The 16,318-nt window shown below is 42.9% G+C and overlaps 1 protein-coding gene across 2 annotated transcripts in view; it reads left to right on the top strand.

The window, feature by feature from the left end:
- The window catches only part of Ntn4 (netrin 4), a 101,455-nt gene extending 86,219 nt beyond the window's left edge, over positions 1-15,236 (top strand). The window contains exons 6-10 of one of the 2 annotated variants that reach the window (XM_059252996.1): positions 1,133-1,346; positions 1,683-1,798; positions 6,328-6,396; positions 9,693-9,863; positions 13,765-15,236. In XM_059252996.1, coding sequence (XP_059108979.1) covers positions 1,133-1,346; positions 1,683-1,798; positions 6,328-6,396; positions 9,693-9,863; positions 13,765-13,901 — 707 coding nt within the window. In that variant the 3' untranslated portion in view covers positions 13,902-15,236. The remainder of the gene's footprint in view (positions 1-1,132; positions 1,347-1,682; positions 1,799-6,327; positions 6,397-9,692; positions 9,864-13,764) is intronic. The other variant, XM_059252995.1, reaches the window with a different exon arrangement.
- Positions 15,237-16,318: the final 1,082 nt, after the last annotated feature.

The raw sequence follows: 16,318 nt of genomic DNA on the forward strand, positions 1-16,318 counted from the left end.
GCCCCTGCTGTATCAGGTCCCGCCCCCCCCCCCCCCCGCTGTATCAGGTCCCGCCCCCCGCTGTATCAGGCCCCGCCCCCACTGTATCAGGTCCCGCCCCCCGCTGTATCAGGCCCCGCCCCCCGTTGTATCAGGTCCCGCCCCTATCAGGCCCCGCCCCCTGCGGTATCAGGTCCCGCCCCCCGCTGTATCAGGTCCCGCCCCCTACTGTATCAGGTCCCGCCCCCTTCCTCGTCTCAAACACACTCAGAGAGCCCTCCAGTAATTTTCCTCCCTCTCTCCCTCTCTTTCTCTCTCTAATCACCATTTTTCCTTTCTATTAGATCTTCACAATCAACGTGAAACGTCAACGTGCTACATTTTCTCCCCTCTTCCCCTTAAAACAAACAAAAACCCAAGTCCTCATTTGGTTCCCCAGCCCCAGCCAGTTTTCACTTTGAAAACAGCACTCTGGTCTCATGGTGGAATCCTCTCTCTAGTTCTCCTTAATTACATTCCCATTTACCACTGAATCGAAACTTTCCCCATGAAGGCCTTCATGTGGCTAAATCCATTCTCTCTCTCCATCTCCTCTGTACAGGTGATTGATACCGTTCCTCTTCCTTAAAGCCCGCGTGACTTTGAGAGCAGTGGTTCTCAACCTGTGGGTCGTGACCCACACATTTACATTACGATTCATAACGGTAGCAAAACGACAGTTATGAAGCAGCCACGAAAATAATGTTATGGTTGGGGGGGTCACCACAACCTGAGGAACCGTATTAAGGGTCACAGTGTTAGGAAGGTTGAGAACCACTCAATGCTCTAGAGCATAATCTGCTTCTGATTCATTTCTCATTCAATGTTCCTTCTCTGTCTTCCTCACTGGTTTATCCTGGTCACCCTCAACCAAAAGGTGTTCGTGTACAATGCTCTCAACTTTGGAATACATGACGTGGCTCTTTTTGCGGCAGACGCGCTTAGCACATCTTGCGTATCTGTAGCTTAGCTTCCGTTCCCCAAGCACACACCAGCTGGCCGAAGGAGGAGTCTCAGAAACATGCTGTTTGGTGAGGTGAAGCCATTTGCCGGGCATACGCTCCACCCGGACGATCCTCAGCCGCTCACCGGTCCACGGTCTCTTCCGTTGCAGCATGTGCCTGCCACCCGGTCGGATCGGCTCTCCTTCCCTTCGGCTCAGTGACCTTCTGCGACCCCAGCAACGGTGACTGCCCATGCAAGCCTGGGGTGGCAGGGCCACACTGTGACAGGTGCATGGTGGGCTACTGGGGCTTCGGAGACTACGGCTGCAGACCCTGTGACTGCGCAGGGAGCTGTGACCCGCTCACGGGGGACTGCATCAGCAGGTGAGCGTGCGTGCCTCTTGGTCTTGTCTACGGATAGTTCAAACTCTCGGAGATCGATCGGGCAGTGACCGACTGCCGTGAGCTGAGCACACATAGCTCACATCTCCTTTAAAAAAAAATTTTTTTTTTCAGTTTGCAGACTCAAATCATTTGTTCTTGCAATTTTTTTTTTTTTTTTTTTTTTTAAGGAAATTACCTAGTTCGTTTCGCAAAATAAGTTAGTTTGCACAGATTTCCTGAAACAGCTCTGGTGTCTGGAAAGGTAAATAGGGAGGTTTGGATCTATGTAACAAGATTCAGTTTTACTCAGTTTGCCATTGTTTTCTGTTCTGTTAGTAGTGCTGATGCAGACTGGTACCACGAACTCCCTGCCTATCCTTCTCCACACAATAAGAGTGAGCCGACCTGGGAATGGGGAGATGAGCAAGGGTTCTCTGCACTCCGACACTCAGGTGAGACTGATACGTCTGCTGCCATATTTCCAAGTCTGGTCTGGAGCTGTAGGGATTGCGTCAAAACAGGGGACAGTTTGGGAATCCTCTGAGGGGCATTCTTCAGTCTGAGGTTTAATAAAGCCATCGCCTGTCCCCACAAATGTGAAAGTGAAATACAGCTGAGAGGTATTTTAATAGACTTTTTTTTTTTTTCTGGTTTTGTATATATATCAGGAAAAATGTAGAACATCGCAGTAGAAAATGTCTCTCCAATGCCTGCCCACTAGTTGTGCAAATTGCAAACTGGAAACACAGGCCGTGGTTTGTTTCCAACCGCCTTTCATGATCGAGGCTAACCTAACCCTTTCTGTATCTTTAAGAAGCGCCTCATGGTGGTCCCTCCTTAGCTCCTTTCTGCCCACTGGTCTGAATTGACCTCTGCCGCCGGATTCTGAAATCAGAACGGAAAGAGCGGTGATTTCTGGCCCCCGACTCTTTGCCCCCCGTCCCCAACTGTTTCTAACCCGCAGAGGTTATTCTCTGACGTGAACTGCATCTGTCTTCTGGTCTCCTTTCCCTACCATGGCTGTGCGCTGAAAGCTGAGATGGGGCTGAGGGGATGGGCTCCGTCAGTGAAATGTTTGCACAGCGAGCGTGAGGACTTCAAAAAAGTGTGTGACGAAACTTTCCCAAGGGAGACACAGCATACGTGTCTGTTCACCACAGATAGGAAAGCCAGGACAGACCAGAGTACGGATACCACCCAAGTCCCACTTGGTGACCCAATGAGTTTTATGGGGTCACTTACAGGAGTAGGGGTGAGGGGTTATTTACAGGAGTAGGGGTGAGGGGTCACTTACAGGAGCAGAAATGACTCACAGACAGCTGCACCACCAAAGCCCACCCCAGCAGGGGTGACAGCTCCCAAACCCGGGAACCTGAGCACACAGCACAGCCTGCAGGCGCTTAGCAGGCTAGAGAGTTCCTTCCCGGGTTCTTCTCTCTTCCAGGCACTGGCCTGCCCTCAGGCTTCTTTGCAGCTCTTCTCCTCTGGGCATTGTCTTGGCAGCTGCTCCACTTACCTAAGAGTCTTGGCATCCGCATCCTCATGATTTTTTGTTTTGTTTTGTTTTGTTTTGTTTTGATTTTCAAGTTTTTTTTTCTGTAATCAAGTTTATTTTTAAAATTTTTTTTTTTTAAAGATTCAAGCCAGACATGGTGACACAAGCCTTTAACCCCAGCATTTGGGCGACAGAGGCATGAGCATCTCTATGAGTTCAAGGCCAACCTGGTCTACATAGCAGGTCCCAGGATAGCCAGGGCTACACAGAGCAACACTATCTCAACAATAACAACAAAAAGATCCATGAAACGAAATTTGAGAAGCACTGGTATTTGCAATTTTGTTTTTCTCACTAAATATAATGTCATAACAATTTTCCTAATGGTCTCATTTTAACTTACAATAGAAAGAAGGTAGGAAATATAAAGTGATATAATAGGTTTTCTTTTCTTTTCTTTTTTAAAGATTTATTTATTATGTATACAGAAGAGGGCACCAGATTTCATTACAGATGGTTGTGAGCCACCATGTGGGTGCTGGGAATTGAACTCAGGACCGCTGGAAGAGCAGTCGATGCTCTTAACCTCTGAGCCATCTCTCCAGCCCGGTTTTCTTTTCTATTTATTTATGTTTGAGACAAAGTCTGATCATATAGGCCAGCATGGCCTGGAACTGGCTACTGGCCCCAGTCTCTTCCTTCCAAGTACTAGAATTACAGGTGTGCATCATGCTTGGCCCTCTGATGTATCTTTTTTCACAGTATCTGAGAAAGAAGACAGATATTCATGTTATATAGTCCACATTTTATCTCTTTAGTAACCACTCCCAAAGCTCTCTTCCACTTTCCTGTGGCCGTTTCTAATCTGTAACTGCCTGCTGGACCAAATCTGTAATAATCAGGTCATTTGGACTACAGGACAGCCACTAAGCCCATTGTGCATGTTATTAGAGAGATGGCAGCGTGCCCAGTGAGCACATAAAGTGTCCCCACAGCTGTTAGGCTGGGGATGTCCCCAGGGAGCCTCTGGGATCCATCTGGATGAGTTCCTGAGGGAGAAAGACAGCTTCGCTTCAACCCTTGGGGGGAGCTCAGTGCTCCTGGGTACCTTTCTTCAACAAAAAGTGACATCCAGTTTCTTAAGCACTTCAAAAGCCTGGCTCATCCTTGAATCTAGCTGCCTACCTGTCTACTGATCTACGGTAAACACCGTTAAAAGCTTTTGGCTACAACTATACGGCAATATGCCAACAAATACTGGTATTTGTCACAAAATACTAATTTCTTTCTCTTTTTTCTTCCTCCCTCTGTCTTTCTCTCTTTTTCTCCTTTCTTCCCTCCCTCCCTCTTTCTCCCCATCCTTCTCAGTGACAGAGATGAAGCCCTGAGCCTTGTACTTGGTAGGCAAAGCATTCTCCGGCTGAGTTCATTCACAACCCTCTAATCTATCATTTCTACCACTTGTGAGGTAGAAAATACCAGATGTGAACTCTGGCTTCCCAAATGGCAGACCTGGCCTTAACTAGTACCAGAGACCCGTGAGCAATGTTCATTTTTCAAAATGTTCTCGAGACCTACTGTAACCCAACAGGCCCTTTTCCATTTCCAGATTTCTTAAGTCCTGACAAATGAGAAATATTATTCTCTGAAACTGGCTCTCATGATATACCCAGGCTGGGCGTGAACTCCTAGGCTCAAACAATTCCTCAGGCTCAGCCTTCTGAGTAGCTAAGACAACCTAGGTTCCCCCACCGAACCCCAGCTTGACCGGTGCATGTTAATGCTTGAACTCAGTGTGTCAAGACCTTCCAATGACAAACCTGTGCGCTGCCCAGAGGACTGACAGGGGAGCTCCGTGGTGAGGAACGGCGTCCCTCATTCACTCGGAGTTCCCTTAGGTTTTATGGTAGCGTGGTAAGCTAGCACACTGTTAGGACTCGGCCGCCACTCCAGCTGCATGATTGCACATGCGCAGTTCAGGGGGGGGGTCTTTTTTTTTTTTTTTTTTTTTTTGAGACAGGGTTTCTCTGTGTAGTTTTGGTGCCTGTCCTGGATCTCGATCTGTAGACCAGGCTGGCCTCGACTCACACAGATCCGCCTGGCTCTGCCTCCCAAGTGCTGGGATTAAAGGCGTGCGCCACCACCGCCCAGCGGGGGTCTTATCATTTTTAAAACAACACACTCCCTGCTTCAATGCAGATGCCAAAGGCCATGGGCCATTCACTTAGTGCAGTTTCTGAATGAGCGCCTCTGCTGTGTTTAGATGATAAGCAAATCACAATTGCTGGTTTTAAGCGCCTTTAACTTCTCTTTCCCACTCTTTAATTCTGCTTGGGATTTTTCTCTTGTAACCCTGATTCTCTTTTGTGTAGCAAGGGTCGCCGCGATAGCTGATACGCCAGAGGTTTTCACACCACTCTCACCGGACTGGCATTTCTGCCCAGATGTTCTGTCCTCATTCTTTGACTCATCGTATCCTCCTTGTCCTAGACTACCCCACCACTCCACTCCCTGGGTCTCTGGTGCCCCGCCCCCCTCCGATTCTTGCTTCTACTGAGTTCTGATTCCGGCTGCTTCTCCCTCCCGAGAGCTAGTACTGCTCTACATCCTTTAAAGCAACAAACTAGACAGATGACGCCCCTAAAGCCTTTAAAACTATAAAGCCCTGAAATGCTCCCCCGACCCAATGTCCCTGTTTCTGTTAGTGATCTCTCAGTCCTCTGTCATTAATGGAAAACTTGATTTTCATGACGTTCATTTTTGTTCAAAGGTGTTTTGAAAGTCTTCTACGGGGCCTGGCAATTCTCTCACATGCAACCGTTCTAACAGACGGTTTCAGGTGTTGGAAGAAGCTACTCTGTCCTCTGTGTAAAAGGCCATTCTAGCTTCTCCAGCCAGGAAGGCTTTTCTCGTCTTCCCAAAAGTAGGATCCTCCCTCCTACCTAAGCATGCTGTACTTCTACCTTAAACCACTTAGTCATTTTTTATACACCCTCACTTTACTTGCCAAATTGCAGACCTTAGGCAAGAATTCTATCTTGCTCATACTATGTGCTCTGAATGACATCATGGTGCCTAGCAGGTCTTAAGGTATCCAGTTACTTTCAATGGACTACAAAGTATTTGATTTTTGTTGACATAATTGTAAATCGGATAATTAATATGCTTAGTTACTTTTCTACAGATTTACACTTTTAGCTGTTCCTTCTTATTAACACAGAGTAATGACATGGACCGTATTTATCACAACATCAGTTTATATTTTTGACATTGACTTTATCTTCCATATTTTACTTAGGTCGATATTTATTAGATGATAGTCAATTCAATTTGGAAAGAGACTTTACTTCTTTTAAATTATTTTCATGACTGCTTAATACTTACAGATGTTCTATGAATCAATAAGGAGTAAACTGTGTTATCTGGATTTGCCTACTGAAACCCCCCACCCTGCCTGTAACACAATTTTCCATTTACTTTATGTAGGTAAATGTGAATGTAAGGAACAAGTGTTAGGAAACCCCAAGGCATTCTGTGGAATGAAGTATTCATATGGTGAGTTTAAAGTCCTCAATGATTGTATACATCCTATTCAAACTAAGCACAGAGCTTCCGAAGGAAACCAGAGGCTGATGAGATTCTGTAGCACATAAGATGCTTGGGAAATGCTAAGATGGCTGTTTGTGAGGCATTAAGATTGGTGATTCAGCCAGGTGATGAGGGCACACGCCTTTAATCCCAGCATTCAGGAGGCAGAGGCAAGTGGATCTCTGTGAGTTCGAGGCTAGCCTGATCTACAAAGCAAGTTCCATGACAGCCAGGGCTACACAGAGAAACTCTGTCTTGAAAAACAAAACAAAACAAAAAGATTGAGGATTACCTAGGTCTGTCCCCCAATATATCTCTAAACACTCTTTACCATTCAAATGCCTCCCCCCAAAAAATACAGCATATGGAGAAACAAAAATGGTGTTTCTCTAAATAATGACTCTTACTGTCATCAAACTCTAAATGGCTCTGTATTTACTATGAAATATGTTAGGGTACCTTACTTTGCCAACACATCCTTGACGAGACTTTTTAATTGCCTGCACAGTTTATATGGATGAAAATATGCGTTTGAATAAAGAGAAAGTCTTTCAGTCATGACTCCCAAAACCAAGTAGAGTATTTTCATTCTTGATATTGTTTGTTGTTCTTAGTTGGCCTGAACTTAGTACCATGCTGGCTTAGTACCAAACTTAGTAGCAAACAGTACCATGCGACTCCAAGTCACAGAGATCTGCCTGCCTCTGTCGCCCATGTGCTGGGAGCCACCAAGCCTGCCCATACTTCCATTCTTGGTAACATTGTTTTTAATCTTACAAGAATTAAGTTGTAAATAGTTTTTAAAAAAAATCTAAATCTTATCTAAAATTATAAGCATACAGTCAGGCATAGTGACACAGGCCTTTAATTCCAGCACTCAGAAGTTAGATCTCTAGCTTGGAGGCCAGTCTGGTCTATAAAGCCAGTTCCAAGACCGCCAGGTCTGTTACACAGAAGAACCCTGTCTGAATTTGTCACTTTCCAATTTGGCCAATAGAAGCAAAATTTTGAAAGTCTAATAAAGCAGAAGGAGTTGATTCTCTAGCACGATGGGGGAAATCGACTTGATTTATTCTTTTGTTTTTTCCTGTTTCAAGTATGTGTTGAACGGCAGTAGTGAGGGAGCGAGGTCCCTGCCGTCTTGGAGCTTACAGGCTACTGGAGTAATCATGCTTACCAGGCACTGTGCTATGTGCTCTCTGTGTACACACACAACTTCATTTCATCAGGAGCAAAGCACCCAGGCATGTGAACTTAAGTTCACTTAATATCTTAAAACTTGTAAGACTAGATTCATTCTGATCCTTGATGAGTAGTCTATGAAGACAGCTGTCTAACATGGTGTCCTTGAAATATGGAATCAGCTAAGGAGGGTTCTCTCATTACACACATTTGTCTATCAAAATCTGTAGGCATTCTCTTAATAATACAGAAAATTATATTCTAGTGTTCGTTACGTCTACACTCTTCCTTACCCCAACATATTTCATTACTTAATGTCTAGCCACATGTATTTCATAGACAGAAGACCATAATAGAATCAGAAGTCAAGCAGAATATTGGAGGTCTGTAATCATAATGTATATATGTACATACATATTACATATATAATTACAGATCATATTAGTATTACACTGTATATTGCAGAGAGAGGTTGTGTTGTTTTTTTACTCTTTTTTGGGGGGGCCTGCCACCCAGCTCCAAAATAAATCACACATAGAGGCTTATTCTTAATTATGAATGCTCGCCCTTAGCTTGGCTTGTTTCTTGCCAGCTTTTCTTAACCTTCAATTAGCTCATCTACCTTTTCCCTCTGGGCTTTTCCTGTTCTCTTACTTCTGTGAATCTTACTCCGTGGCTTGCTGTGTAGCTGGGTGGCTGATCCCTGGAATCCTCCTCCTTCTCTGGCTCCTTCTTTGATCTTTTTTCTCCTCCCAGATTTCTCCCTCTATATACTCTCTCTGCCTGCCAGCCCCACCTATCCTTTCTCCTGCCTTGCTATTGACCGTTCAGTTCTTTATTAGACCATCAGGTGTTTTAGACAGGCACAGTAACACAGCTTCACAGAGTTAAACAAATGCAACACAAACAAAAGTAACACAGCTTAAAATAATATTCCCCAACAGAGTGGGGGAAAGGACTGCGGATGTTCTCACTACAGAGGAATGGTGAATGTTTGAACAGGTCAACTTACCTTGTTCTACACTTTACAATGTATATATTAAAATATCACATAGAATTCCATAAGCATGTGTAATTTCTATGTATCAATTTAGAAACATTTTTCAATTATTAAACATTAAAAGAAGGGTCTGGAGAGATGACTCAGCAGTTAAGAGCATTTGCCGGACTAGCAGCAGACCAGCATGCATATAGTAGCTCACAATTGTCTGTGACTCTAGCTCACTTCTGGCCCTCTTCTGGCCTCCATGGGCACCAGGCACACATATGGTGCACATACATACATATATTCAGGCAAACACTCATACGCATAAGATAAAAATAAATAAATCTTAAAAATAAATCAAATAAAAGGAATACAACAGTCCTGTCATCATGTAGGAGAGCAGTCTACCTCCCCTAGTCAGCTTACATTGTACTCCAAAGAACAGTAAATAGTAATAATGTTATATAACATCTGTAAAGTGATGTGTCGTATACTCTACCACAGCATTTTGTTCTCTGTCATAACATCATGTACAGCAAACCACAGAAGTATAATATAATCAGAATCTAAATAAAAGTCAGGACAATAGTTCAACTTCCTATTTATCCTTTCTTTATAGTTTTGATATATGAATATACTTTTTTGTTTTGTTTTGTTTGTTTTTGAGACAGGGTTTCTCTGTGTAGCCCTGGCTGTACTGGAACTCTCTTTGTAGACCAGGCTGGCCTTGAACTCAGAGATCCACCTGCCTCTGCCTTGAGTACAGAAATTAAAAGTGTGTGCCACCATGCCTGGCTCAGCTGAATATACTTAAAATTTTATTTACAGAAAGCAATGGATAATATCTTTCTAGTGTCATAATACGGGAGGGGGCAAAAGTTGAAATTGCCCAATAAAGAGAAAATAAAATATAAACGAGGTTAAATCACTGTGAAAATGAATTCGCCTCATGATTTTTTTAAAGCAGATTTCCATATTATGATTTTCATCACTTCGCTTTTTCATCATGCTTGGAAATGAATCTTCAAATAGTTCAAATTTCAAAAGACAACATGAAATCCGTATGTTTTTTACTTTTGGAATTGTGTCGTTCCAGTGTTAAAAATCAAGATTTTATCAGCTCATGATAAAGGCTCACATGCTGAGGTCAATGTGAAGATAAAAAAAGTCTTACAGTCTACAAAACTGAAGATCTTAAGAGGCAAGAGGACGCTTTATCCCGAGTCCTGGACGAACCGAGGCTGCACGTGTCCAATCCTCAACCCAGGTGAGCACTAATTAGACTAATTAATTAATTAATCTTGTGATTAATATTGCCTGGCTGTCTCTTCATCGTCTGAACCAAAACTCCGTAAGATCATCTCTCCGTTTACCTTCTGAATCCTGGGTGAGATCCAAAAGGAATTCTTTGAACTGACATTTAAAAAATACGAAACCCAATCTTCTCCATGTGCTCTAGAAACATAAAATGTTTTCAGATCCAGCAGTATAATACTTTCTGTCCCGAAAGAGAAGCCTCAGATTGGTTCCAGGTGCCCGCTGCGCCCGCAGGACTTTTCCTGCGCGCATCTGCCGCGTGTGCGGCGTTATTTGGAAGCTGGGGTCCTCGTGCATGAGAACCTGTTCCCAAAGGATGCGCGAGTGCAAAAGCAAGCCCATCTGCGCAAAGGACGCTGAAACCTTTTGACTGCTGCATGAGAAGCAGCTGTTTCTCCTGGACGGAAAACAACTCCCAAGTTTTCATCATGTTGTTTTTCACGAAATGATCACTTTGGTTTCAAAGGAGAAACAGCAGGGGAAAAATCATTTAAACCCAATCTCAGAGAAACTTGGAACGGGGGCAAGGTTTGATTTGAACCTTAAAAACATACCGCAGGGATGGGGGTGACAGCCGTCGCTGATGAGTTCTTAAGACCCCTTAGAAGTCCAGACCTTCGTGATTCTATAAAGATAGGCCTCTGGCAATGAGACTTTGAGAATGGAGGACCAGCTGAGATAGCGTCCTCCCGTGACAACCTGCCATCAGGGTGTGTAAGAACTCTGCTAAGGATACCCCAAACTGTATCCTACGCGTAAACATACACCTCACATACTGTGTCCTCCGCTACCTCTCTGCCCTCATGCTAACCTGAAGACAGGATATAGGTTTCTGATCACAGTATATCTTCAATGCCCGTCCAGCATTAGCACCCAAATGTAATGTAGCTCTGAGATGATAGATTCTAAAAGCCTGCTTCCTGTTCGTGCATTCTGTGGTTTCCTGTTTGTGCTGTGGAAAGGTGCATAATTTATATCCTGCATCTAATGTATTCACCTTACAAGCCAGGAAAGCACACTTATGTTAGAAAGAACTCTTCTGTGTTTTTAATTAACCAATTAAGAAAAACAGATAACAGAGGACAACTACAAATAAAATATCCCCTTAATCTAAACACTCAAACAATGATTTAAAATAAAAATAAGTTTCTCAGGTTAACTAATTCCTTATAACCTCTTTCATCCCTCTAATATTTTACTTAATTTCATTTAAATTTCAATAAGATAGAAGGGAAAGGTTTTTTTTTTGTTTTGTTTTGTTTTTTTTTTTAGATAAATAGTTCCAAAGCATAAAACTGAAGAATAAGTAAGAATCTTGGATTTCTGAATACAGGAAACCAAGCTTCATTCATTTAAATTCTGTTTCCCAGTGATCTGTGCTTAAGGGCTCTTATGAGCAATTTTCTATTATCTTGGCAAAAGGAAAAAAAAAAAGTCTATCCAGTTTTGCAGAATGACATTAAAAACAAAAGCTTTGACCATCTGAGCCACCCTCCAGGAAGTGAGCTATATTTCCTGCTCAGGTTTTTTGCCAGAGTCACAGAACCAACTGAGCTCATCACAATTGAAAACATAAGCGCAATTATTCAAAGAATTCTTGAAAACATGTTTACTTGCTTTGAAGAAAAATCTGGAAGCTGCCAAAGCAAAACCAGACACTGTTTCATTTTGCTTTTGTTTTTCCATTTTTACAAGTTTAATGACGAAAACCATAGAAGGCTGATAAAACAAAACAAAACAAAACAAAACTCTGAAACCTTACACCTCAACTTACCTCCTGGCTGCCTTTGAAAAAGAGCAATCTACTGGCCATCCATGCCAGCCCAGTCCTCTGTGACTCATGCATACGTTTCATCCATCTTTGAATACCAATGCTAGCACCAAAGTACACTTCCTTTATTCTATAGATAAAAAACATTGTGCCTACAAACACAGAACAAAGCAGACATCCAACTGTAAAGACAGACAGATTAAATGTGAATGCTACTAAGGAATGTAAAAGACAGTGTGTTAAGTTATGGTTTGATGCTACTCCGTACATTAGGGGTTTATTCAGTATTACTTATATTAGTTTTATATTGATACTTTAAATGGTAAATTCCTGTACTAGTTTTTCTACTTACAGCTTTAAAGTAATTTTAAATACTGGTCTTGAACTACAAGGTTTTTATTATTATTATTATTTTAAGCCTTTATCTTGTGTATTTGTGTTTTGCCTGCATGCATGTCTGTGCACCACGTTCATGCAGTGCATAGAGGCCAGAAGAAGCTGTCAGGTCTCCTGGGACTGGAGTTACAGATGGGTATGAGCTGCCATGTGGGTGCTGGGAATCGAACCAGGGTCCTCTGTAAGAGCAGCCACTGCCCTTAAGCACTGAGGCATCCCACCAGCCCTGAAGTTTTTGTAAAAGAGAACTTTATTATTTAAACATTAGGCAATAACAAGATATATACATATGCAAGTTTTAAAATGTTCACTGTATTTGTAAAGAGAGAGCTTTATTATTTAAATAGTAGACAAAGCCGGATGGCGCACGCCTTTAATCCCAGCACTCAGGAGACAGAGCCAGGAGGATCACTGTGAGTTTGAGGCCAGCCTGGTCTACAGAGCAAGATCCAGGACAGGCACCAAAACTACACAGAGAAACCCTGTCTCAAAAAACAAACAAACAAACAAATAAATAGTAGACAATAGCAAGATACACACACCCACACACATATACATAAAACACGCATACAAACTACACATAGCTTGTAGTCTGTTTTGCTACAGATTTAACCTAGGTTACTGTGCATTACCAGGCAAGCATTCTACCTCTGAGCTCCATCCAAAGTCCTTGTTATTTTGAGACAAGGTCTTGCTAAATTGCCCAGGTGACCTCAAACTTGGGATAACCTTGCCTTAGTGTCCCAACTAGCTATAATAACTAGAATTACAGGCGTGCATCTCTACACATGGCTCATAAATTTAAACTGATACTTATGTGATTTTTAACATCTAGTGTTTTACTTCAAAATTTAAAGTGTATATAGCTCTTAGAAAGTTATAAGCATAATTATTTTTCTAATCTTTTATTTTATAAAATCATTTCTAAATATCAAAATTGACACCATTACAAATATGTACTGAGGGGCATTATCATTTCCTTAACTAATACATTTGGTCAGAGCTGAGGACCGAACCCAGGGCCTTGTGCTTGCTAGGCAAGCGCTCTACCACTGAGCTAAATCCCCAACCCCTAAACTTTCTTTTCTTTTTTTTTTTTTTTTCCGAGACAGGGTTTCTCTGTGTAGCTTTGCACCTTTCCTGGATCTCGCTCTGTAGACCAGGCTGGCCTCGAACTCACAGAGATCCACCTGCCTTCTGCCTCCCGAGTGCTGGGATTAAAGGCGTGCGCCACCACCGCCAGGTGTAAAGTGCCTCTGAATTGCTGCTGCCACACCCAGTGATCTCCAGGGAATATTCATGTGTCCAGTGCCCACGGATCTCTCACTTCTCTCTCGCTCAGAGTGGAAAGATACACGGGTCAAGAATCAGACAGCCCTGAGTTTGAGTCACGGTACTGCCACTCAGTAGGAGGAACTGAAGAAGTTTCCTAACTTCTGAGTCTCAGTTTCTCATTTGTAGAAAAGGAGAGACATGATCCTTATTTTGTAAGTCTCTAGCAAGGTCACACAAGATAATATGTGTACCGTATTTGGTACATAATAAACACTACAGGCCAGCTCTTACTGTTTATGACCCTCTGTTTTATCCATGCCTATATAAAACTATGAACCAGGAATGTATGACATCACCGGAGTCACATCCCCTCCTTTAACAGAGTATAATGCATGCATCTCCTCTTCAGGTCTGGAATACCTTGTAGCTGGACACGAGGACGTGAGAACAGGCAAATTGGTTGTGAATATGAAAAGCTTTGTCCAACGCTGGAAACCAGCTCTCGGGAGAAGAGTCATGCATATCTTAAAAAAAGAGTGCCAGTAACTAACACTGGAGCTGTGAGCACACAACGGCTCTTCTCTGGGTCGATACACACGTGGGATAAAAAAGACGCCTCGGAACGAAACTGGAATATTTTTTAAGTGCCAAAATGTAGGAAAAAAAAATGTTCCAAATGCCTAGACCTTGTCTGACCTATCTGTTCTGGATTTGTATTTAAATACAGTTGTGTTTCATAAAGAGAAATGGAAGCCCCTGAGCTTAGAGCTGCTTTTTCTGTGGAACTGGCTCCGAATGGTATAGCGCTATGGAGAATATTTTAATAGCGCTGTGATATTTAGCGCTCACCCTTTAAAGGGCCGAGTCCCCGACAAGGTCTCCTCCCAGCTTTAGATATGTCATTGACCTCGTATTTGATGGTATTTAAGGAATTAATGAGATTTTAGGGATACCCCCCTCCCCCAACTCTACCATCAGGAAAGGTGTTTCTTAAAAAGAGCCTTGTCTTGTGTGCTGTGTGTGGACTTGGGTGCGTGGGGCGTGAGAGGAACTTCTCCGTGTGTGTGTATATATAGTATTTCCTCGTGTAAAGCACTTTACCTACCACTGTGTTGTGAAAGTCTGGAGACGGCTGTGGACAGGAAGAGAAGAGAAGGGCTGTGTGGGGACCTGCTGACCCAGGAGTCTGGCCACCGTAGGCGGACCCGGGCACCACGGATAAAGAGAACCGTGCTGCTCAGCTCCAGCCACTGGGAGAAAGTCTGTAGAGATGCTACAACCTCAAAGGAGAACGTTTGTGTGAAGTCTCTGTTTGGGGTAAGAGGCTAAATCACAAGGGACTGGTCGTAATGAAACTTAGAAAGAGAGAGAGCTAGAGAGACTTTACAACAAGAGAGAGAAACCATAAATGGAGAAATCTGTTTGCATAAAGGGGAAGTAGACCTTCTATGTCAAAAAAAAAAAAGGCTCATTTATTTGTGATGCACTTGTACACACTTGGAAAATTATTGTAAACACAGAATTTGTTCTATTTTTATGTTTAGTATTTAAACATGAACATTGGACCAGTTTTTTCTTCCTTCTTTTATTAACAGTACATGGTCATGACATTTACCCGTTTCCTAACACAACATATGTGATAGTTCACCAGATTACTGTTTTTCATTATCTTTCATTTTCTTTATCCAGACACAGCCACGCTGCATACAGTTTCTACTGTACTTGAATTTACAAACCAGGAACCACAGTGCCGAAACGTTAGGTTCATATCCGGAGCATATTTTTCCCTGAGGTCCTGTGGACTCACAAAAATATATATATATTGCTTTGTGAATTTGTTTTTATATTTCATGTATGTAATAAAGGAATATGACCTCCTGACCTTTGTCTCCTGACCAGTTCTTCAATGGTGCTAAAGATTAACTTCTTTTAATAAAGGAACTTAAATCTAACTCCTTAAATTAAGAAAATTAATTATGGGGGAAATGGCTTAGTGGGTAAAAGCATTTGCCATGCAAGCCTTATGACCTGAGTTTGAACCCCAGAACCCACACAGTAATTAAGAAATGAACTGACACCGGGTGGCGGTGGCGCACACCTTTAATCCCAGCACTGGGGAGGCAGAGGCAGGCAGATCTCTGTGAGTTCGAGGCCAGCCTGGTCTACAGAGCGAGTTCCAGGGCAGGTACCAAAACTACACAGAGAAACCCGTCTTAAAAAAAAAAAAAAAAAACAAAAAGAAAATAGAAAAAAAAGAAATGAATTGACTCAGGAAAGTTGTCCTCTGACTTCTACATATGCCAACACACCACACACACACTAAATTAATGTCAAAAAAAAAAAAAAAAAAGGAATGGAGGGGAGGGGAGAGGAGGAGGGGAGGGAGGAATGAGAGAGAGAGCGTGCCTCAACAAGGTGGAGGGAGAGAACCGGCTGGCTCCCGAAGACTTGTCCTCTACCCTGCACACACACCCTAAACAGATAATCCTGAAAGAAAATAAATAAATTGTGGAGAAACACTGCATCTCTATCCAGTCACTCTGAGATTTCTGAACGAAGCAGAAGCCAATCCAAACGGATTTTCTTTCTACAGCCTCTGCACACGGCATTGCTGTTTTTTTTTTTTATAACACACTTACTTTTTGTGTTTTTGGCTGTGTGCCTAGGCATCCCTCCAGCCCAACACACTTATTTTTTAACGCATTTACTTTTAACACTAGTTAGTGGGGAGGGCTCACGCCCCAGCACTCACGGCGAGGTCAGAGGGCAGCTGGCAAGGTCGTTCTCCCCTTCACTACTGGGGCCCCAGGTGTCTTAGGTCCTCAGGCTTGGCAGCAAGCCCCCTTTGCCCATAGCGCTATCACCTGCCCTTAAACATTAAAAGAGTTTCGTGCTGAAAATACAGAAGGGTGTGTGTGGAATGACTCAGTGGGTACTCGTGCCTGTCACCAAGCCTCACAACC

This window comes from Peromyscus eremicus, unplaced genomic scaffold (genome assembly GCF_949786415.1).
Source record: "Peromyscus eremicus unplaced genomic scaffold, PerEre_H2_v1 PerEre#2#unplaced_816, whole genome shotgun sequence".
In the NCBI taxonomy this organism is placed as follows: Eukaryota; Metazoa; Chordata; class Mammalia; order Rodentia; family Cricetidae; genus Peromyscus; species Peromyscus eremicus.